This window comes from Cervus canadensis, chromosome 8, assembly GCF_019320065.1.
Source record: "Cervus canadensis isolate Bull #8, Minnesota chromosome 8, ASM1932006v1, whole genome shotgun sequence".
NCBI classification, from domain to species: Eukaryota; Metazoa; Chordata; class Mammalia; order Artiodactyla; family Cervidae; genus Cervus; species Cervus canadensis.
The window spans coordinates 33,086,468-33,108,636 of NC_057393.1; the positions used below are offsets into that span (position 1 = coordinate 33,086,468).

General features: G+C 39.3%; 1 protein-coding gene across 6 annotated transcripts; it reads right to left on the bottom strand.

The window, feature by feature from the left end:
* Positions 1 to 4,350: 4,350 nt before the first annotated feature.
* CCNJ (cyclin J) lies at positions 4,351 to 22,063 on the bottom strand. 6 transcript variants are annotated; one of them, XM_043475861.1, is made up of 6 exons: positions 21,748 to 22,063; positions 20,986 to 21,095; positions 15,789 to 15,999; positions 8,301 to 8,600; positions 8,054 to 8,180; positions 4,351 to 7,413 (listed from the first exon to the last, which is right to left on the bottom strand). In XM_043475861.1, the coding sequence occupies exons 2-6, from the start codon at positions 21,052 to 21,054 to the stop codon at positions 7,002 to 7,004; spliced, it is 1,119 nt and encodes a 372-aa protein (XP_043331796.1). In that variant the 5' UTR covers positions 21,055 to 21,095; positions 21,748 to 22,063; the 3' UTR covers positions 4,351 to 7,001. The 6 variants fall into 6 exon arrangements, with proteins under 6 accessions (XP_043331796.1, XP_043331797.1, XP_043331792.1 ...); XM_043475862.1 differs by having other exon boundaries at positions 8,054 to 8,177; positions 21,748 to 21,941; XM_043475857.1 differs by having other exon boundaries at positions 8,054 to 8,213; positions 21,748 to 21,939.
* Between the last annotated feature and the right edge of the window lie 106 nt (positions 22,064 to 22,169).

Consider the following 22,169-nt stretch of genomic DNA (forward strand, 5'->3'; position numbering starts at 1 on the left):
GACCATCGCCATGGAAAAGAAATGCAAAAAAGCAAAGTGGTTGTCTGAGGAGGCCTGACAAATAGCTGTGAAAAGAAGAGAAGTGAAAAGCAAAGGAGAAAAGGAAAGATATTCCCATTTGAACGCAGAGTTCCAAAGAATAGCTAGGAGAGATAAGAAAGCTTTCCTCAGTGATCAATGCAAAGAAATAGAGGAAAACAACAGAATGGGAAAGACTAGAGATCTCTTCAAGAAAATTAGAGATACCAAGGGAACATTTCATGCAAAGATGGGTTCGATAAAAGACATAAATGGTATGGACCTAACAGAAGCAGAAGATATTAAGAAGAGGTGGCAAGAATACACAGAACTATACAAAAAAGATCTCCACGACCCAGATAATCATGATGGGGGTGATCACTCACCTAGAGCCACACATCTTGGAATGTGAAGTCAAGTGGGCCTTAGAAAGCATCACTACAAACAAAGCTAGTGGAGGTGATGGAATTCCAGTTGAGCTATTTCAAATCCTGAAAGATGATGCTGTGAAAGTGCTGCATTCAATATGTCAGCAAATTTGGAAAACTCAGCAGTGGCCACAGGACTGGAAAAGGTCAGTTTTCATTCCAATCCCAAAGAAAGGCAATGCCAAAGATTGCTCAAACTACTGCACAATTGCACTCATCTCACATGCTAGTAAAGTAATGCTCAAAATTCTCCAAGCCAGGCTTCAGCAATACATCAACTGTGAACTTCCAGATGTTCAGGCTGGATTTAGAAAAGGCAGAGGAAGCAGAGATGAAATTGCCAACATCCACTGAATCATCGAAAAAGCAAGAGAGTTCCAGAAAAACATCTATTTCTGCTTTATTGACTACGCCAAAGCCTTTGACTGTGTGGATCACAATAAACTGTGGAAAATTCTTCAAGAGATGGGAATACCAGACGACCTGACCTGCCTCTTGAGAAACCTGTATGCAGGTCAAGAAGCAACAGTTAGAACTGGACATGGAACAACAGACTGGTTCCAAATAGGAAAAGGAGTACATCAAGGCTGTATATTGTCACCCTGCTTATTTAACTTATATGCAGAGTACATCATGAGAAACGCTGGGCTGGAAGAAGCACAAGCTGAACTCAAGATTGCCGGGAGGAATATCAATAACCTGATATACAGATGACACCACCCTTATGGCAGAAAGTGAAGAGGAACTAAAAAGCCTTTTGATGAAAGTGATAGAGGAGGATGAAAAAGTTGGCTTAAAGCTCAACATTCAGAAAACTTAAGATCATGGCATCTGGTCCCATCACTTCATGGGAAATAGATGGGGAAACAGTGGAAACAGTGTCAGACTTTATTTTTTTGGGCTCCAAAATCATTGCAGATGGTGACTGCAGCCATGAAATTAAAAGACGCTTACTCCTTGGAAGGCAAGTTATTACCAACCTAGATAGCATATTAAAAAGCAGAGACATTACTTTGCCAACAAAGGTCCGTCTAGTCAAGGCTATGTTTTTCCAGTAGTCATGTATGGATGTGAGAGTTGGACTGTGAAGAAAGCTGAGCACCGAAGAATTGATGCTTTTGAACTGTGGTGTTGGAGGACTCTTGAGAGTCCCTTGCACTGGAAGGAGATCTAATCAGTCCATCCTAAAGGAGATCAGTCCTGGGTGTTCATTGGAAGGACTGATGCTGAAGCTGAAACCAATACTTTGGCCACCTCATGAGAAGAGTTGACTCACTGGAAAAGACCCTGATGCTGGGAGGGATTGGGGGCAGGAGGAGAAGGGGATGACAGAGGATGAGATGGCTGGATGGCATCACTGACTTGATGGACGTGAGTTTGAGTAAACTCCAGGAGTTGGTGATGGACAGGGAGGCCTGGCATGCTACTATTCATGGGGTTGCAAAGAGTCAAACATGACTGAGCGACTGAACTGAACTGATGCCATAGTTATAATCTCCATATTTACACCTTTTAAAGTATTTTACTATAGACTCCTTGCTTTTTTTGTGTGTGTGTAGGTTTCTGTGAAGTTTGTATTTTTGTTCCCATGGTTATTTACATTTGTAATACCTTGACTTTATAATATCCTCCATTACCTATTTATTTAGTCAAACTGCTTTTTTTTCTTTTGGCCATGCTGCATGGCTTGTGGGATCTTAGCTCCTTAACCAGGGATCAAACCCGGGCCACCTGTGTTGGAAGCATAGAGTCCTAAGCACTGGACTGCCAGCGAATTCTGAGCCAGCCTTTCAGCATCTGTAATTCTTTAAGTGATAACAGACTGATAAACTAGACTTCACTAAAATTAAAAACTTCTGCTCTGCAAAAAACAATGTCATGAGATTAATAAGAGAAGCCACAGGCTGGGAGAAAATATTTACAAAATACATCTAATAAAGGACTATTCCCCAAAATATACAGCAATGACTTAAAAATGGGCTAAAGACCTTAACAGATACTTCATCAAAGATTACACAGTTGTCAGACAAGCACATGAAATGATGTTCCACATCAATTGTCATCAGGGAAATGCAAATTAACCCCCACTTATTAGAATGACTAAAATTTGGAGCATTGACAACACCAAATGCAGCAAGGATGTGGAGCACAAGTCATTCATTGCTGGTGGGAACACAAAATGCTATAGCCACTTTGGAAGACAGTTTAGTAGTTTCTTACAAACTAGACATACTCTTATCCTAAGATTCAGCAGTTTCACTCCTTGGAGCTGAAAACTTATATCTATAGTAAAAACCTGCACATGGATGTATATAGCAGCTTTGTTCATAATTTCTGAACTTGGAAGAAACCACAATGTCCTTTTAAGTGAGTGGATAAATAACTGTGATCCACCCAGACAGTGGAATATTATTCAACACTAAAATGAACTATCAAGCCATGAAAAGACATGAAGGAAACTTGAATACATAATTACTAAGTGAAAGAAAAGGCCACAGACTGTATGATCCCAACTATGACATTCTAGAAATGCAAAGTATGGGAACAAGAAAAAAATCAGTGGTTACCTAGGGGTAAAGGGTGGGGATTGCATGAGGAAGAACCAGTGGGTGGAGCATAGACTTCCACTAGTGAGAATGCATGGTGGAATAGATGCCATTACACCTTTGTGACTGTATGCCATTGCACCTTTATAAATTTACAATGGTGATAGTAGAAAATGTGCACCACCAAGAGTAAACCAAAATGTTCATAATGGGTGATTATGTCTCAATGTAGGTTCATCACTTGTAACAAATATACCATTCTAGTGGGGATGTTGATAATGCGGGAGACTGTGCATGTGTAGGGGCAGGAAGAAATTCTCCATCTTCTCAATTTTGCTGTGAATGCAAAACTGTTCTTAAAAAGTCATAAAAATTTTTAATTAAAAAAGGGGTGGTGGGGTTAGGAATAGGGTAGAAGGTATCCTTCTCATTGGAAGCAGGAGCCTGGTTTTGATGCTTTTAACTATTTTTTTTTCCCCATAAGATATTTTAAAAACCAAATTGAGTAATCCCTTAACCAAGATAATTTTAAACTGAGTTGTGGATGATAAACCATTCTAATTCTTCAAGTGGCAAGCAAAATGTAAGCTGCTTGAGGCTAGGGAGATAAGTCTCACTATGGGCTTAATAAGCTGAGTTTATTGATGAATATAAACTTTTATCACATGGGACTCAGAATCATCTCAATGTAAAGCTACCTGCCCCGGTTTGGAATGTTTGTTGCTTTTCTTAAATTCAGCCTTAAAGAACAATGTGTATGTGTATTAACAATGTGAAAACAACAACAAGCAACGTATGTTAACTGTTGCTAAACTGTGCCACTGTGCCAAAATAAATGACATTACATAGGACAAATTCAAGAAATACTTTTGAGGGATGTAAATTCTTAACCCTGCTAAAAATTTTACTCTTCAAAACAAATTTTACCTGTTAAATTGTAAGTTGAATTAAGTAGTAGTGATACTTAACCAAACAGACCATTCTCACTGTCAACCCTGAGCCTTCTCACACCTCTGGCCATTTTACACGTACCTACTTTTGAAATCAGACTTAAAATTTTCTGCAGCTTGCATTATTGTTTTGTAAATTATACACTGCAATTCTAACATACTAACAACTATTTTAAGTTCAAAAGGCCAGAAAGGTAATATCAAATACATTTCTGTGGGCTCTGGTCTCTGCCGTATGGAATACATAATGAACGGACAAATGTTTCCCACCACTATGGTGATATTCTCCATTGGGATAGCTTTTACTTCCTAAGTGTAATTACAATTCCAAGTCTGACTTACATGATGACATGATTTAATGAAGCTGCAAACATCCAAATTTATATTTAAAACAAAACACCAAAACCATTTTAACGAAAACTAGTTTTATTTTAAAATTAAGTGCATAGCACTCATCTAATTCCATTGGTGTGGACTTTAGCACCATACTTGCTATTTGCAATTAATGTCATAACAGATACATTTTGGTTTGCAGTCTATACTTGAGTGGTGTTTATTTAGTGGACTTTGGTAAAGCCCTTTATACATATCATTAATTTCTTCACAGTACACATTTAATGATGGTCCGGTAATCTCAAAAAACAAAAAACCTGCTTTAGACTAATCAATAAATTAAACAAAACAAAACCCACACAACTCCCCCCACCCACAGCCCCCCAAAGCTAGCAGTTGTGAGTTGTATTTATACTGAAACCTAATGTTTTAAAAATAGTACTGGTTTCTCCAACCACCCCATCCCACCCCACCCTGGGTATGCAGCAATAGTAACCAATTATTTATTTTACTCTCCCCCCCCCACCCAAATTAATCCAGTGTTCTTTAGCTTTTTTAAATATAAACTGGGAAAGTGTTACAGGCTTTTTAAAAAGGCATATTCTTCTATAACAAGAATGACATTTAAACCAATCAGTAAAAGCATTTGACAAGACATTTAAATTACCATAGGCACCAGTTGTTGTTTCAAGTTGGGATCTCTATCCCAATATCTTACATTCATAGTATTATTGAGGTAGTTAAAATACTGAAAATTGGACTCCAGGTTGCTAGGTTCTGAATGTGGATGATATATTCTCTTTTGAACCCACTTTCCCCTAAATAATTCAAGTTCTCTTGAGGTAAGGACTACCAAAATCCAATAAGCAGCCTTCTGTAAAGAGAAAAGTGATGATATTTTCAGAAAACAATTTTCATGCTTGAAAAATCTGCCATGAGTGAGTGTTCTTACCTGAGTAGTTTTTCATTTTATCTACCAGACTAATAAATCCATATCATGCCCTATGTATTCTAATGATAAAAGTTACCTTTCATTTAAGGAAAGGATATTCTGTAAGAACTCACACTGACAGAAGCCACCCACCCACATTCATCTACTGGAGCCATCTGGATCAATCCATCGCTGTGATGAGTCCCTTCCCTTCCTAACAAAAGCCATTGGCTTGATTATTGAGACTCCTGCTGCATACCCATAACATCTTTATAATAAGAAGTTTGTCTTCAATGCATATTACGGCAGTCACATACCTGCCATGCAGTTTCCCTTCTATTCAAGTGCTATCTTTAAAAAAAAAAAACAGAAACAAAATGACACACTTTACTAATTTTTCTATCAGAAAGCTTCCCTCCACCAAATCTCTTCTCCCACAGATAAGAGCACTATGTATGTAGTTTCAATTATTACAATGGTTTTTCTTTTCTTTTTACTTTTTTCAGTTTATTTCCTCCAAACTCTTTACCCCCCAAATGCCCTTGCTGTAATGACCTATTGCTGTTTTCACTCATTACCAGTATAGTGAAATGTCCCAGGGCAGTTCCGGGGCCAATCCAATGAAAGTCACCTTTGCCTGCTTACACTTGACTAGCTGGATCCAAAGGCTGCTTATAAACCTGTCTTCCATGGAACAAAGTGCTGCTCTATAGCACAACCTGAGAACTACCCTGGCCACATCCCACCTCAAAGCAAACTATGGGACTTCATTCTAGTACTGACATCTTACAGTTACACCTTCCCCTGAAAAAACTTTGATAGAATAATACCAAATCTGAGTATAAATCATTGATTGCACTGAGAAATGCAAAACTTGTATGTGTATCACGAATGATAGGAACCACTTCATTCATTCTAAGCTACCATTATGTTCTCATTTGAAAACACACTCTAGCCGGAGTCTACTAACCTATGTTATTAAGGTAGTCATACTATAACATTCCCAAAGCATGTTGCATTACAGTTAAGTGTTTCCAAGTAGTACAAATTCCCTGAGTTAAATGTGTTTAATTCTAAAGACTTGAGGTTGATCACAGAGGAAAAACAACAAAAATATATGACCATGATTTTAAGAAATCTACTCCAATCTTAATTTTAGTACATAAATCCAGATACCTATACTATCTGTGATAGGGAGTTATTTAGAATATCTAAAAAAAATTTTTTTAACCACACTGACTGGTATGGCAAAGAAATTCATGAGTTGAAACTTAGTCAGAAATTCATTTGCAGATGCAGATCAAAAATATAAATCAAAACTGGAGACTAAAAAAAAGGATCTCTTCAAAAATTAATACTGGAACTTTCCTTCATAAAAAGACTGTTTGGCAAGTCCACAGATAAACATTAATCTCTGACATATAAGCCAACATTAGGCCCAGAGCCCACCACAGGTCAAATCTTGAAACAGCAAATTTGGAGTCTGTCCAAATTTTCTGTTGGGTTGAATATTTTTGAAATATTTGGACCATCACTTGTGGCTTTATAATGTGTCATATAGAAATCTGTTTTAACAGGATTTGACATATACACTGTTAAAGTGTTTGCAGTGTTACCTTAGTCCTCCCAGATATTCACGGTGTGTTGGAGGGGATAGTCAGTCTTCCTGGTGCTGGTATCTGATGAGTTCTGATGAAATTTGGATCCTTTCCTTTTGAAGAGAAGTTTTACAACAAGCTTGCCCCAGAGCTTCAAGTCACAAACAGTCTGGGTCAGGTCTTACCTTCACATAAAATCACCTTTCAAAGCATTGAGTAATGCAAGGGTAATGTTCATTTATCTGATAACTCCGGTTATAAGAAACATTCAGACAGGGTTTAACTTCTACCGGTATTGCCAGTGACATCCCAACACCAGTCGGCACATGCCCAAGGCCCTGAACACTAGTTTGGAAGCCAGCAGGACATGTTGGTAGTGTATAAGATGAGGTGTGTGTAGTAGATACAATCTGCTGACAGCTTGGTTGTTCCGATACAGGATGGCGATACTGCAGTGAGGTCTGATGAGTCTGATGGAGATACTGAGGTTGCTGAAAGTGAACTGCCCGAGAGGGCTGGGAGGCTGTCTGGAACACACTTAGTTGTGCTGGCTGAGGTCCTGCCTGTCCTCTCTGTTTGTTTGCTTCTTTCACATCATTATCATGAGCGCTGCAACACAGACATAAAGGAAACTTAACAATGTTACTTGAGAAAAATCTGCAAGAAAGTCACACATCACCCCCAACTCCGTAACAGCTGGCTCCTTAGACTGCCCCACTGCCCAGGTAGCAGTCACTGCAACCATAATTTCAACAAGAAAACTCACTCTTAGCCTTCTGAAAGCTCCTTCCCTTGGTATAACCCTTGAGGACTGGCTGACTGGCTGCTAGTAGCTTTGAGGGCTCTTTTCAGCTTGGGAGCTATGTTCACAATGAGCACTTAAACATGACTGCCACTTTGAATTGTGAGGCCACCAGGATATCACCAAAGATGTGGAAATGGGGACTGGAGCAAGATTTACCTGGATGATCTCACAGTTGTGGACTCACACAAGAGCAGCTCCTTTCCCTATCAGGTACCCAGAATCATACTAGCAATGACAGCCTCTACCTGGATAACAGCCAAAAGAAACTCCCCTTCCACTTAGTACTCCACTGAGTACTGCTCACCAGGGTCTTGTTTATGTCATCAGGAAGCTGTCAGAGCAAGTATTCTAAAAGCTCTTGGCCTTTGAGAACTTGTTTCCAAGGCTCATTTTACATGAAGAATGTTAATAAGAAATTACAAACAAAAGAACAAAGAGGCTTACATCAATAGCCGTTCAATGCACTGCACTAAGAAATCCCAGGAGTAAGCAGTACGACGATGCAGTCTTGTAGGCCACGTTGGAGAAAGACGAAGTATAATCCTTGAAGAAGCCACACATGCTGCAGCTACTAAAGAAGGTGCATAATTTAGAAAGGCATAATCTGTGGAGACATCAAAAATGAACCTAAGCAACAAAATACACAAGTCACAAGCTCACAAGTCACTTACTGGCATCTACAACAACTCACCTTGCAAAGATACTTCCAGGAAGTAATCTGCATACTTGGCCATGTAAAGTCTAGTTTTTTCCAAGCACATCATTGGCCAGCCATCATGAAGATCTGTTTCATGTACTGCTTCGGAGAGATAATACTCAATGAAATGGGCAGCTGTTGGAAGGCAGAGGTTCCACTGAAAGGTTTCTAATAATAATAGTTCCATATGTAGCAAATTTTGTTTTGTTAACACTAAATTCATATTAGTCATACAACCCAGGCTGTTGAGCTGCTCCAGCTTAGGCACACTATCTTCTTTTTCTTCAAATTTACCTTATATGCAAAAGGAAATAAAAGCAAGAGAAAGAAAATGTTAGGCCGAATGATCAAAGTTAAGTCTAGTACCTTAAATGGGATCTGCTATCTTAGTGCAAAAATTTAGATCCAAAGACATTTTCCCCCTACTCTGGGTAGATACAACTGTGCCAGAACTCTATGGTTCTCAAATCTTCATGTTTTCTCTCCCAGTGCCAACGCTCCACACTCTTTAACCCTGCATCCCCCCCAAAAATAAAAAGGAATGTGTAAACATTTTGATCTATGGCCTATTGTGTAATGAAAACAGTCCTATGTGCCACTGAAAAAATAACTTTCATCTCAACAGCTGAATCTTTTCAGGAAATTTCTTTATGAGGGCAGGTGATAGTTGGTAAAAAAAACATAAAAAACAAAAAACTATTTTAGGACAAAGTTTAAAGTATTTAATGTCATAAAATTATCTGAAATAAAAATAGCTAAGCTTCAAGAGTTTCATCTCAGCATATTTTCAGCAAAATCTCAGAGAGATATAAATAGATTAAAGGAAAAAAAAAAAAAAACAGGTGACCATCTAACACAAACATTCTCATTCTACTAACCCCCCTATTCCTCCTCTTCTGAATTAAACCAAAAATCTAGCCAAGTCTGTTATTTAAAAAAGGGGAGGATACTTTATACCACTTTTATATCCCCTTACTCAAGGCAGAATAGGCATAAATATTGAACTTGGTTATCTGAAGGCATTAACTTCTTTTCATGAAACTCACCCACATGTACAGCTGAGTAATAAAATGCCCCCTCTAGCCCTGAATAATTTTTCTACTAAAAAATTATTTTTTCTTGCACTCTAATTTCCCTCAAATATTTTACTAGATATAAATCATTCATTTTAGGTATCTCTAAAAGTCATGGCTGGAGAAAGTTCAGAAAGTGCAAGTATCAAGTACTATTATGATTCTTCAAATGCAGCAATAGAACCAAAAGAATTATCTTCAAGTTTCTTTGGGTCTTTGTTCTATGACTGTCCAAAGAAGAAAGGAAATTAAAACTAAAGTCTTCCACCTCCTAACCTTATGTTCCTTTTTATATTAAGGTATAAAATTGTCATATTATACTGCAATTATTATAATTTCTCACAATAGTTTTTATACTTGTTCATAATTATAGTTATTAGAATGTTACATATTACTATATAAAATTTTTGTTTTACTATTTTGGTATCTATTTCAATATATTTGGTTACTTTGGAAATCTTACAATTTTACTTTATCCATTTAAAAACATTTTGGGGGGAAGAACAGAAAGACTGCCAAACCAGAAGAAATCAAACCAGTTTCCCTGTGATGTTTCTCTTTCAGAACCATACATTGAAGTTCTGACAACAAATGGTAGTGGCGAGAACCACTCAGCCCAGATGCTCAGTATACTGGAGTCAGAGAGGTCCGTTCAAGTTGGCCAGCCTTAGGGGCTGGGAAAAAACACTGCTAACTACCCTGGTCTTTCGTTAGGGAGGGGGAACTAGAGTAGAAGGTTTGTCTCCTATGCCAGGAACTCTAAGCTCATGACTTTAAGAGTCTAGGTGCAAAGAGTTTAAAATTTCACTCCCACTCCAGAAATTTTGAACTTTGTTAGATTTAAACCACTCTTAATATTGCTGCAAGTAAGAGTTAATCCAAAAAACTTACATAATTCAGACTTTTCAATAATCTAGATAATGCTTCCCAGTTTAAATCACATAAAGATGAATTTCACAAGTTTTGCCAATGGCATTTATTAGCAGAGCTAAAAGCACTAAAGTGGTCTTAATGACAGTCATCCAGTATGATCACTGCATAAATATAGGAGAGGAACCCACTGTTCTCTGTATAACAGAGTGGAATTCTTCAGAAGGAGAATGACTTAGGAATTTAGTTCAATCTCTCTGGATGAATCATTAAGGCTTTCAAAGTACTCTATTTGTGTAGCAGCAGCAATACTGGCATTGAACTTCAAAGGAATACTGTAAAAGTTAATGAGTTTAAAGCTCCTTTGAAGAAATTAATATACCACAATTTACTGTTTAATTCAAGGATCAAGAAAATGTTTCATATTATCTCCTTGAACCTTTCAACACAGAAAACAAAATTGTATATGACCAATTTCACAGCTCAAGAAACCAAGTTAGCAAGGTTGGCCAATTCATTTAAGGTCAATTAAGTTGAGTCAAACCAAAAATGGAAGATTTATGCTTGAATTCCCAAATCTGCTTCCAGACCAAAGCTAAATGGGGACTCCTAGAATAGACAGGCTTCTATACTATTAAGGATCCACGGGTTTTCTATATTTATAAAGTACTTGGCTATTACAAGTATGAAGGTCTTTGCATCTTGATTTGCAAAGTTAAAAATAACCTGCATACTGCATAAATAACCATACTTGATATTTAAATTGAGATTTAATTTTGGGGGGAAACTTTTCATTATATATAGTAATATACTCAGATACATGGATGTTAAAGGATTTCAGAATGTGTGACAATGTCGTGAGTACTTACATTCATATACAGTTTTTATCGTGCTGAATGCTATGTGCATGACTATTTTAAATCTACTTATCCGTAATACCACATACAGATCACAAAGATCAGTTTCTTCAATTGAAAGGAAATACCAGAAACCATGTGATTATATTGATAAAGGTCCCAAACAGGAAATAAGGGCACAGGAAATTCACATCTGCTTCCCAGAAAATAAAGAATCAGGGGCCCCAGAAACAAAAGATCAGGTTGTCTTTCCTTTATAGGAAATGCTCAGATCTGCCATGGAAACCAGCACATATTCAAAGTCAGGAGGGAATGGCAGGTATGTGGTAGTAGGGCATAGATCAGATAGATATCACTGTGATCTCTGCCAACCCACATTTTGTCTTTTATTACTAAGGAGAAAAAAGTCACCCTTAATATTTACTAGGAATTCTCACAAATTTATAAGACTACCAGTCTAATAAGAAAAAAATGGATAAGGAACCAGAAGATAGAATTCATAGAGGGGAAAAAAAAAAGGTTCTATTCTCACTAAAAATTGATATATAAATAGAATCATCTATGACATACAGTTTTCCACCTATCAAATAGTAAAAAGCCTTGTCAACCCAGTACTGGTTAGCAAGAAGAAACAAGCACTTGTCACAAATTCTTGCTATTAAAAGCCTATAATCTCACTTTTGACTTCATCTTGACTTTAAGATCTTTTCTTAGTTACACAAAACCTTGAACAGGCTTCCTGGTGGCTCAGTCAGTAAAGAAACTGCCTGCAATGCAGGAGACCTGGGTTTGATCCCTGCGTTGGAAGATCCCCGAGAGAAGGGCATGGCAACACACTCCAGTATTCTTTCCTGGAGAACCCCCAGGGACAGAGAAGCCTGGCGGGCTGCAGTCCACGGGGTCACAAAGAGCCGGACATGACTGAGCGACCAAGCACACACAATACCTTGAGCAGATTATCAAAAGTCTCATGTTTAAGACCACTCCTGTGCCCTCTACAAGTTCAATACTGATCACAGAAGCCAAGGGAGCCAGGGTATTATATGTCAAGAAGTTAAGAGTTTGAGAATTTCCCAGGATAAATCAGTCTTGTCTGGAGTGAGTCAAAATCTCTGGGGCTAGGGAGCCAGACTAAAGATTATAGAACACTTATGGAGGAATTAATTATTACAATGCTAACCTTTATGTTTCAATTTCCTATGTGTTTTTATACATACTAGCCCACTTGATCCTTACAACAAGTTTGTAAGGTTAAGTGTCTTTATTTTCATTTTATAAGAAGTAACCTAAGACTCAAGGGTTGTTGAAATTCATATTGCTGACAAGAGATTCAGTTCTATATCCATACAGATTTCCCATAATCCCTGCTGCAAAACTACTACATGCCACTCTCCAGTTTGTAGGTGCTTTCTTCCTGCCTCTAATAGTGAACATCCAAGCAGCTGGATACGCATTAGTACCTGAAACTTACAAGCTGTGCTCCACTTTTAACCAAACTACCAAAGCCTTCCAACCTCTTTAATAACTAAAATACAGCTGTCGCTGAGTCCTGTCAGCTGTAAGTTGTTCTTCACTTTTATACAACAGGCTGCCCATCCCAAAGAAGGGAGCACCTGGGGGAGGGGGACATTCAGAGTTTAATCATTCTGAGACAAGAGAAGCATCATTTGAATCGTTTATGATAACTAACTGGAGACTTGACTCTGGAATTCAAATATAAGAAGATAGAGTGTAAGAATGTAAGAAACAGTAGAAAGAACTCCACAAATTTAAAACATACATCAGATATTAAAAATAGACTACTGGTTTATAAGCATCCTAAGCATTTCTGTTGGAGTAAAGTTAGACTTCACTAACCGGAAGGAGAAGAGATTTCAGTGGGCTACCAAGGGCCAGCCTCTGACTCCTGACCCCATTGAAGAGCTGACAGCTTGAACTCCGTTTGACCAGTGCCCACCTGGGAGGAGCTGAGACCCTAAGGGGCACCTATCTCACACTTTCCCACTCTCCAGTGGAAGAAGAACAATGTAAAAGCAGTTCTCTCTCAGAGACAATAGGGTGGGGTCAATAAAACAAAGGGAGGAGGTATCTGACTCTTTTAGTAATAGGTAGTAAACAATTCTCATCTGACCTCAGTAAACACAAATCCTAGAGCCTAGTTCCTAGAAAATGAGCCAAAAGTAACTATATACTACCACAGATTAAATCAAATAATCTTCAATAAAATAAACTGATCACGACCTTAAACTGACAGTTACAGAAAATTTAGAAAGAAGAACTGAAAATGCCATTCCAATCAACCTAAGATACTGCATAAATAGAAGATCCTTTCCCCAAATTGTGGAAACTGCTGAAACCTGGCACCAAGCTCTGCATGGTGGCCAGAGTTCTTATTAGATTATTCAGCTAGAGACCTTGGTGAACTCTGATGGTAATAGGTAGTTTATAAACATATAGTTTATAATCCCCAAATCATTTTGTAAGTTACTAGTAAATTTTAGTCACAAATATAAGTCAGTCTATGAACTGACTATCCATCATTCATAATTTCACAGTCCATAGGCACAGACCAGGTAGGGCTTGGTAGTGATTGAAGGACAGTGATGGCCACACCAGGCAAAAAGTTTTTCATTACTGATTCCAAGATTTTAAAATAACCTAACTTGCATGTTTGATTTCCTGTGTCTCTCTACTATAACCAATCCTATAATAAACTAATATTGTACAGGATATCAGAAAGCCATTCTGTGTGGACTCTCACACATTTTTGATATGCCAAGTATGGGTATTTCCAACCCTATGCAAACTACTAAATCATCATAGTGATGAAACACAGAACTGTACATATGATTGCTTATGAGGATAAAACCTTAATTAAAGGTCAAATTAAAGGTTAATTAAAAATGTACAAACATTACCTCTGGCTTCCTGGATGGTGGCGATAGGAGCAGGTGATACATCTAGATCTTGGAGGCAACAGATTAAAGGAGAAAGATAGATACTCAGGAAGTATACCATTCTGGTAAGAATTTGACTCAAGTTACATGGGGACAGAGTTGAAAGAAAAGTCTAGTGAGATGGCTGGGTCCAGATGAACGGTTCTGAATGTTACATTAAGGAGTTTCTACGTTAACCCACAGGCAGTGGAAAGTCATCACTGGGCTGTGTTTATATATATTCAACCTGATCCACAAAAGATTTGAAATAGTTTACAAAAAGACATTCCAGGAGATAAAATAGGCAGCTGAAGTCATCAGAGGAAAAATAAGGACAGGAAAGGAAAAGCAGAAAAGACTAGTATCATAAATGATACCACACAGGCCTGCATTTGGTTTTAGGGTTATTTGCAGTCAAATGCAAAGTGTTTTAGAAAGAATTCTGGTGGTAGGGTAGGGAAGGAATGTTTCTTAGATAGCAGTCACTGCTGCTGCTGCTAAGTCGCTTCAGTCGTGTCCTACTCTGTGCGACCCCATTGACGGCAGCCCACCAGGCTCCCCCGTCCCTGGGATTCTCCAGGCAAGAACATTGGAGTGGGTTGCCATTTCCTTCTCCAATGCATGAAAGGAAAAGTGAAAATGAAGTCGCTCAGTTGTGTCTGACTCTTAGCGACCACATGGACTGCAGCCCACCAGGCTCCTCCGTCCATGGGATTTTCCAGGCGAGAGTACTGGAGTGGGGTGCCAGTGATAGCAGTCACATTGGATCCTGAGTCCTCAAGTAGGGGTTAGAGGTGAAGGCAGTCAGTATTTCTACATGTCACTTTAAGTGCGACTTAAATTTCCATCGTAATGACATGAATAATTAAAAACAAAAAACACTACATAATGGATTCAACTTCAAAAACAAATACCATCTTTTCACAATACTAAGAGAAGAAAAATTTCATTTTCAATGCCTTTACTCACCCTCTTTCTCTTCAGTCAAGACACTAACAAACAATGAAATATGTCACAGGAAGATGTTAAGAGGCACCAAAAGGCCCATTAACAGATTCTACCTTACAACTTACTATGCAGTTTTGCCTACTTTAAAAGCAAGTGTTTTCACATGTGTAGCCATTGCATGTGAACCTTCAGTTCATTAATTCAAATCACCACTTAGTCAGTAGAAGGTATTCTAACAACACAAGAGTATGATACCTATCAGAGTTTTTCAACCTAAGCTCCACTGACATTTGGGGCTAGAAAATTCTTTGTTCTGTGGGCTGTCCTGTGCATTGCAGATGTTTAGCTTTCTCCCCGGTTGTCATGACAACCAAAACTATCTCCACATATTGCCAGATATCCGCCAGTGGGACACAACTGCTCCTGGTTGAGAATCACTGCTTTAACGCAATGGTTCCCAACTGGGAAGATACATGAGAATCACCTTTGAAATTTTTAAGACATTAAAAAATATCCAGGTCCCATGATGTAGATTCTCAGTCAGTAGATTTGCAATGACCTAGACATCTGTATCAGAATCTTCAGGATGTGGGGCTCAGGTACACATGTTTTTGAAAGATTTCAGAGCCACTTTTTAATATGTCTGGTTAAGAACTACTATGCCAAAAAGCACTTTCAACATAAATTTTCCAATACTAGTAAATTGGAATGAAAGGAATTTGGCGGTACTTCACTGAGTTCTACGTAAATTTATTTAATTATAAACTTTCCAGTCATGTAGATCGTACTCATACTTACTTGCTAGAAGCAGACAGGAAAGTGCAACTAAATGCAGCTGCTGGATAGAGATGTCATAACGATCCATAAACAGGTCCAGCAAATAGACAGCAAGATGTCGGGCAGAAGGGCAGAGAGTGAAACGATTGCTCACAATGGCAATCAAGTCAGCAAAATATCTTCTGAGACTTAGTTGAGGGGATTGGCCTTTGTAGGAAGGCAACTTCAGCTCCTAAATCAAGAAGAACATTTAGTCTAATATGGGCTGTAGAAGAATTATCCCCCCAATGCAAAGATGACACTTTCCCCCCAATATACTAGTGCTACCATAGCCTAAAACACTTTTCTTGAGTAAAACACAAAAATGAAAAAGCTGAGTAGAAGGATAATGAATGGTATTTAAAATTTAGAACTAAACTTTTCTCCTTATTCTTAATCACATCTGACATTACCAGTTATAGGTATTTCTTACATTATGGAATAGATGTATTTTAGCAAGATTTTTAATAATGGAATCCTGTTTTCCCTACCACGTGTTTTCAGAAAAGCATCATTACCAAAATACTAACCAAACCATACATACACACCCCCTAAAGATGCTCAAAGCTTTTAGTTAGAATCTAATGGATAAATGGACATGCTTCTAGTATAATGCATACTGTGTTATACTTGTAGGGATGTCGAAGATCCACTAGTATCTTCTAATATGGTTTCTCATTTTTTAAAAATAAGAAAATTCCTATACTATTAGAGAATTTCCAGAAAGATGGAAGGGTTCTAAATTCATTTTATGAGCTCAGCACAATGCCACAGTAAACCCAACAGGTATTACAATGGAAGGAAGTAACATGGATATGATCCTAAAAGCCCAGGCAAAAAAAAAGTAAGACTTCATCCAAAAAAAAACTTTTATGCATCAAAGGACACTTTTGTCAGAGTGAAAAAGCAACCCACAGAATGGGAGAAAATATTTGCAAATCATATATCTGGTAGTGTTAATATCCGATCATAAAGAACTCTTATACACACAACTCAACAAAATCCAAAACACCTCGAGTGAAAAATGAGCAAAGGCAAATGACTAAACACTTCTCCAAAGAAGATATACAAATGGCCAATAAGCACCTATAATGATGCTCAAAATCACTAATGATCAGGAAAATGCAAATCAAAACCATTATGAGATACCATTTCATACCAATTAGGATTGCTACTGTAAAAAAATCCCCCCAAAAGAAAATGGAGAAAACAGAAACTAACAAGTATTGACAAAGATGTAGAGTAATTGGAACCCTTGTGTAGTGGTAGGAATATAAAGTTGTGTAGCCGCTGTGAACAACAGTATTGCAATTTCCCCAAAAAATTAATGTAGAATTACCATGATCCATCAATTTCACCTTTAGATATATATCCAAAAGAAGTTAAAGTGGGGACTCAAAGAGATATTTGTACAACCATGTTCAGAGCAGCATTATCCACAAGAGCCAAAAAGTGGAAACAAACAACTCCAGTGTTCATCAACAGATGAACTGATAAACAAAATGTAGTATATACATACAATGGAATACTATTCAGTCTTAAAAAGAAATGAAATTCTGATATATGCTGCAACATGGATGATTAAATCATCTGGAGATGATTTAAAATATACAAGAGGATGTGTGTAGGATATATGCGATATATGCAAACACTACTCCACTTTACATAAGGGACTTGAGCATCCTCAGATTTCAGTATTTACAGGGATCCTGGAACCAATTCCCATGGATACTGAGGGATGACTATATAGTTTTTTCAATTATCATTTTTTTATATTTCATTAATTTTCGCTTATGTTATCAAGAGTGGATCCAGAAACTCGTGTATTACTGGCCAGGTTGACAACTCATATAACCTTCTGAAGGGCAATTAGATAATACACATTTTTGAAAATGCAGACTGCAGATACCCTTTAACTTAGCAACACCAGGTCTAGGAATTTATCCTACATATAAGGAGGGCCTTTACAGCACTGTTTTTAGTAGCAAAATGGTGGAATAAAAAAGCTTAATGTCAAAAACCTGGATGGATCTCCAGAGAATTATTCTGAGTGGGTAAAATGAAACCCCCAAAATCATGTAGTACATAATTCCACTTATGTAACATTCCTGAAATGACAAAGTTATAAAAATAAAGGACAGATGAGTAGTTGCCAGAGGTTAAGGGAGAATGACGATGGGAGGAAACAGGCTGTGCCTATAAAAGGATAAGATGAAACATCCTTGTGGTGATAAATGTACAGAAAATGTTATAGATCTTGACTGTATCAATGTCAATACTATCCTAGTTGTGATAATTGGACCACAGTTTTGCCAGATGCGTAGGGGAACATAGCTGGAAGACACTGGTGGACTTTGTTAACTTGGCTAAAAGAAGACAAAACAAAAGCAAGAACTCTTAGGGCCACCACTAGGAGATTTTTAAAAGTGTATCCAATACATTCTCTTTATATTATTGCAAATGGTAAAGGACATGGGCTTATCATATGGCTGTCAGATTTAGTTCTTTGTCCATGTAGTGCAGTTATACACATGAGAAAATGACCTACGCTTCTTTCAGCTTATGAGTTTTTTCTAATATCTAGTCCTGATTCCCTAGAATTGAACACTCTTATTCCTGTCTGCTTCTCAGGGTCCCATAGGACCAAAGCACAGAAGGATCTAAATATGTCATCTCCATCTCCAATCGCAGGTCCTTGTTAGCTCACCACCCCAAGTGCCATCCTGTTCCCAGAATGGGTTAACTGTCCAGCCAGGATGAAAATCAAAGCATAGAAGGAATACTCACAACTCTGCGGGATATTTTCTTGATGTTTCTCACAAAGTTAGCATCGTTTCTATCTGTCATAAAGGCTCCTAAAAATACTTCCCCAAGCATCCTAAGACACTAGTATACATAGCAAAACAATGAGAAGAGAAGACACAGGCTATTAGAGGACAGCTGCTTTGTTGAGGAAAAAGTGATTGTATTTAATGGAAAAAGTACAGCTGCCATTTGGGGTTGAAGAGGATTTTCATTTGCTGTAATTTTTACTCTTCCCTAGTAGATTCAATGCTGGTCACACCAATTATTCCTCCACAAACCCTGGGTCTAAACAGAACACGTTCCACTGTGCCTAAATAGCAACTGTACAACGGAAGACCTAAATTCAAATGAAATTAGACTACTTAAAGGCAAGGATCATGTCTATCTCATTCACTATGACCATTTTAATGCTTGACAGCACCTTGTACACTGTAGGCATGCAAATATGTTGAATAAATAAGCATATGACTACCCAAATAAATCACCTAATTAACAGCCTGAAATTGACATGTATTCTCTGTGAGAAAAGTTCATTTTAACTTTCCTTGACTTTAGTGTACTACAAACAGTGGTCTCTCCAGTTCCACAGGTTCAAGTTTTACTGATTCTTTATAAAGTGTGGCCATTGTGTCAAATAACAAGAATGTGGCTTACACAATGCTTAAAGATAAAATAAAGACAACCTACAGTTGCAGGCGGCAGGTGGCCCAACACAACTTTCAGTGGCATTCTTTCAGGCCCTGTTCTAGCTCATCCTCGGATAGTTTGTACATAAGTTTAGTACAGGTTGTGTCTTATTCCTTGCATCCTCCTCAGAGTCCAAAAAACAAAACCATTCAATAAATGTGCTGGAAAAAAATGCACTTCCAACTTCAGCTAATAAAATTAATTCAGATAATCACTCAGGACTAAAATTACACAAAAAATATAAGAATCAAAAACCATGGAAATCACCATGAAAAATCTTAAGTTTCATGTCACTAAAAAACATATGTATCATTAAACATTAGATATTAATTTCACCACATACCAGAGGAATAAAGAACTGACACTTAGAAAATATGACCATTTAAAACTGAAAGATAATATCTAAAGAAAAAACAACAACAACAAAAAAATCAAAAGTATTTGAACAATTTTCAAGGTGGAAAACCTGCAACTCTCTTAACATTCCAGAGAACCATTCCATACTTGAGACTTTTCTATGGTACAATTAGGGAGCTGAGGTGTATTTAGTGAGTCTAAGAGACTGAATGTCAGAACTAACAACCAGCATTTAGAAATCTCAAACTTTAGAAAAGGGTACAATTGTAATAGTTTAAGTCAGAATTAGGTTTTCTAATCTATTTAACCTGTTTTTCTTTAAAAAAAAAAAAAAAAAATCAAGATACAAGTTCATTATCATCCCAGGACCTCTCAACTCCAACAGTCAGCAGCGTTTTTAGTAAAGAGTCAGCTGTTTTGCTTCTTTCCAATTTTCTATACATAATAATGGTTCTTTCTATCCACAGTGAAATTAAGTCAAGTTAGAGTTAATTTTGGATCTGGACTCTCTTCTGGTTATAAAAGACTCAGAGGTGACATGTTAAACAGATGTGACAGCTACAATAAACAAATTTTGCATTGTGCCAGAAAGGTGTATTTTTCCCTGAATATCTTTTAAATACACTAGATCTACTCCTCCTGTTTGATATTAGCTGAAAGAGCAGCAAACTCCTATCTTAAGGTCTTCTGAACAGCCCCCAAGTGTTGGGGTTTCAAGGTAAGAAAATAACAAAATTATCACTTTCTTAGTGCTTACTATCTGCCAATCACTGTTCTGAGCACATCTGAAGTATTACCTCATTTTAATCTTCACGAATTCGTTTCACAGAGCACGTTCTATTATTAATCATTTTACAGATAAGGAAATTAGGAATCAGAAAATTAAGTAACTTGTCCAAAGTTTCACAGCAAGTTAGTGGAAAGGCTGGGGGATTTATTTTTGTACAAATGTGACATAACAGACAGCTGCATAGAACAGCAGCTATAGAAGAAAGAAGGTTGCTCTGCCCAATAAAAAGCCAGCACACACATCTTTTAAAATACAATATCAAATCCATGTTCCACCTGAGAACAAGAACATCTGATTGTCCCTTCACATCTTCCTCTCTCAACTACCACGCCCCACCCACCTCCTCATTCAAGTTTCAGGTTCTTCTGATACACCCCAGGGAAGAAGCCAAGGTTAATTAACCTCGAGCAAATAAGCAAACTCGCCTTTTCTGATTTGGAAACTAGTGGTTAAAGACCCTGACCGGGCTTTCCGGGGAGCCGAGATTCATACTAACTGGCATTGAGGCACCGAACTGAAAGGTCAGGGTATAGCGGTTACCTTGTACCGAAGAGCTTGATGGATGTCGGCAGCCAGCTGTCCCCGCCACCACTGCGCCTCCAGCTCCATGGGACCCAGCGGCGTGCCTGGCCAGACGAGGCAACTTCAGTCTGCAAGACACACCCCAGACGCGGTCACTGCCAGCTCCCTCCATGCGCCCCTCAGCGCCCCCCGCCCGAGGGGTGTGACCTCAGGCCACCCAGGGTGACTGTTCATCTTCACCTGACTCGTCCGAAAACCAGTACCGACCAAACCAACTCTCTGACGCCTCACGGAAGGCCCAAGCTACCCGGTCAGGAGGAGCCAGCTTGTTTGATGAACTGCCGGACCGGGTGCCAGGCAAGAGGGGACCAAATGGGGCCCGAGTTCCCTAGGCGTGAACCCGGGCGCGTACTCGGAAAAGCTAGACCGGAGGCCCGGCTTCGGGACTCCCCGCACCGCGGGTTCGAATTCTCCGGCCCCGAGAAGCTCAGACTTGACAGCACTCACAGACCCCGTGAGGTAAAAACCTCCCGCCGAGAAGCCCGAAGACAAACGCCAGCCCGGCTCCGGGTGCCCGCTGCAGATGATCGGGCGCGCGCTCCTCCTCCGTAGCCTCCCCGCGCCCCGGCCGGGCCCAGCGCGCACCCAGCCTCCGCCTCCTCATCCGGAGGAGCGCACGGGATCGCGCGGCCCCAGAAAGGCGAACAAAGGCCGGGCCGGGGGGCTCTAGTGCCCCGCCACCAACCCAGGCCTGCCGGTTCCCACGACGGCCTCCCTTACCCGGAACCGCGGCCCTCACAGGCCGAGCCCCGCCGACATGCGGGGGACGCCGGCCCCGCTCATGCTGCGGACAGTCGGCAGCAAAGCGCCGGCCTCAGCTCCGACCCAGCGCCAGGGCGCTCGCGCCGCCCATTGTTAAAGGACCGGCAGGCGGCTCAGCGTACAAAGCCAGCGCGGGGGCACATGCGGCCCCGCCGCTGCCAATCTCGTCTCGCGATACAGCCGGGTCACCCGGAGTCGTCCAATCGGCGGCCGGGCCGGGCCCAGGTGCAGCGCCCGGCAGTGACTTGGGGGCCCTAGCCGGACCGGGCAGCATCTCCGGCGGATCCCGCGGTTCGCTTTACCGGAGAGCACCAACACCACCTACCGCGGAGCCGGCCTGCGCTGCGGGCAAAGGTCGGAAGAGCGCGCCGGAGAAATTA